Raw genomic sequence first — 2,500 nt, 5'->3', positions numbered from 1 at the left:
AACCACACACACACACACACACACACACACACACACACAAACCACACACACACACACACACATACACACACACACACACACACACACACACACATACACACACACACACACACACACACACACACACACAAACACACACACAAACCACACACACACACACACACACACACACACACACACACAAACACACAAACACACACACACACACATACACACACACAAACCACACACACACACACACAAACACACACACACACACACACGCACACACACACACACGACGTGGGTTGAGGCACTAACAGGTCTGCACATTTGTTGACCTGGCAGTTCGGGGGAAAACAAATCTCCACCCTTTACCCACCAGAATCCATGACCGGGATTCTTCTTTTGCTTCTTCTTCGTTTGTGGGATGCAGCCCCCACTTTCACTCGTATGCACACGAGTGGGCTTTTACGTGTATGACCGTTCTTAACCCCGCCATGTAGGCAGCCATACTCCGCTTTCGGGGGTGTGCATGCTGGGTATGTTCTTGTTTCCATAACCCACCGAACGCTGACATGGATTACAGGATCTTTAACGTGCGTATTTGATCTTCTGCTTGCATATACACACGAAGGGGGTTCAGGCACTAGCAGGTCTGCACATGTGTTGACCTGGGAGATCGTAAAAATATCCACCCTTTACCCACCAGGCGCCGTCACCGTGATTCGAACCCGGGACCCTCAGATTGAAAGTCCAACGCTTTAACCATTCGGCTATTGCGCCCGTCATGACCGGGATTCGAACACAAGAACCTGAGATTGTTGAAGGTCCGATCGACTGTTGCGCAAGTCAAATAATAATGGAGCAGTGATCCCCAACTCATTCATAGCCTGTCCAGCCTAAGACTTTTTCCCTGATCTGGGTAGCATCAGCAATCTTAGCATCATTTCGCGTTCATAAAATTAATATCCAAACTCCATGCTTATTACCCAGACGTGGGGGACACACCTTAACCCCTTCAGTGCCATAGAACGTACTGCTACTACTACGTGCCTAGTGACGTCACTGATGACATCAGCAAAAGATCGAGCAAAATAACTCTGGAAGGCTGAAAACACACATTTTGATCAAGATCTTCTTTTCTTTTTTTTCTTTTTTTTTCTTCCTCTCTCTCTCTGTGTTTAGCAGATTGTTCTGGATATCGATTTATCACTTGAGGCATCGCTTTCTGCTGCTTTCTCTCCCTCCGCCCCCACCCAACCCCTTCCCCCTCTCCCCCACTCCCGACAATGAAGGAGGGGTTAACGTTGAGCGATCGTTAGCGCTGTCGAGATCGCTCATACTTCTTCTTGGTTCGTGGGCTGCAACTCTCACGTTCACTCGTATGTTCACGAGTGGGCTTTTACATTGTTTGACTGTTTTTACCCCGGCTTGTAAGCAGCCATACTCCGTTTTCGGGGGTGTGCATACTGGGTATGTTCTTGTTTCCATAACCCATCGAACGCTGACATGAATTACAAGATATTTAACGTGCGTATTTGATCTTCTGATTGCGTTTTCACATGAAGGGGGTTCAGGCACTAGCAGGTCTGCACATATGTTGACCTGGGAGATCGGAAAAATCTCCACCCTTTACCTACCAGGCGCCGTTACCGAGATTCGAACCCGGAACCCTCAGATTGAAAGTTCGACGCTGTTAACCACTCGGCTATTATTGCCCCTGTCAGATCGCTCATACAACCCTGCGACAAGCTTTGGTCAGTCCAAGGTACACTCACACTTGGTAATCACTGAAGTCGACGATGAAGGCAGTCTCCAGTACATGGCTGGTCACTGCCTGACGCTTGTCACGCCCTCTTCGACCTTCACCCTGACCCTGACCTTGACCTTGACCTTGATTTTCTCCCGCTGATGGCTGCCCCCGGCGGCCATATTGTTCCTGGTTGCGTGTTCCCTGTCCTGTATTTTGAAGGAAAAAAAAGAAAAAAAAAAAAAAAAAAGAAGAAAAAGAAAAAAGAAGCAAGAATTATAATTATGGTTTTAAGAAACCCGACCGATTTTAGTGGCCAAGTTAGTACATTCACTGAGCGGGAAAGGTGTGGGTGTGGGGGGTTGGGGTGGGGTTAAAATCCCAGTCAGTCCGGTACATTGGCTTCTTATATACACATACATATATACACCAAAAAAATGCAAACATCACAAATACATGTGTCTAACAATCTAAAATTCTGTTTGGATGACTGTCTTATAAAATTACCACTCCCTCAGGAGTAGGTAAATCTTGAAATCTGTTCACTCTTCCTAACCAATAAGTGCAGATAGAGTTTCCTCCCATTGCAAAAATTCTACCTAATAATGCCAACGTGGTGACAAATTCAATGCAGAAGCAAAATTTTACTCAATGATGTCAACGCGGCATCGCGTGAAGAAACCATTCGAAAACAGGTTTAAGCCCTCGATGCCAGTAAAAAGAAAAAAAGAAAGAAAAAAGAGAAGAAGAAAAAGAAGAAGAAGAAGA

The 2,500-nt window shown here is 46.0% G+C and overlaps 1 protein-coding gene across 1 annotated transcript in view; it reads right to left on the bottom strand.

Moving 5' to 3' along the window:
* The window catches only part of LOC143290705 (uncharacterized), a 22,985-nt gene that overhangs the window by 12,684 nt on the left and 7,801 nt on the right, over nt 1–2,500 (bottom strand). Inside the window, exon 5 of the mRNA XM_076600220.1 lies at nt 1,761–1,941. Coding sequence (XP_076456335.1) covers nt 1,761–1,941 — 181 coding nt within the window. The remainder of the gene's footprint in view (nt 1–1,760; nt 1,942–2,500) is intronic.

The sequence above is a fragment of the Babylonia areolata genome, chromosome 16, assembly GCF_041734735.1.
Source record: "Babylonia areolata isolate BAREFJ2019XMU chromosome 16, ASM4173473v1, whole genome shotgun sequence".
Classification (NCBI taxonomy): Eukaryota; Metazoa; Mollusca; class Gastropoda; order Neogastropoda; family Buccinidae; genus Babylonia; species Babylonia areolata.
This window is presented reverse-complemented; position numbering and strand designations above follow the sequence as displayed.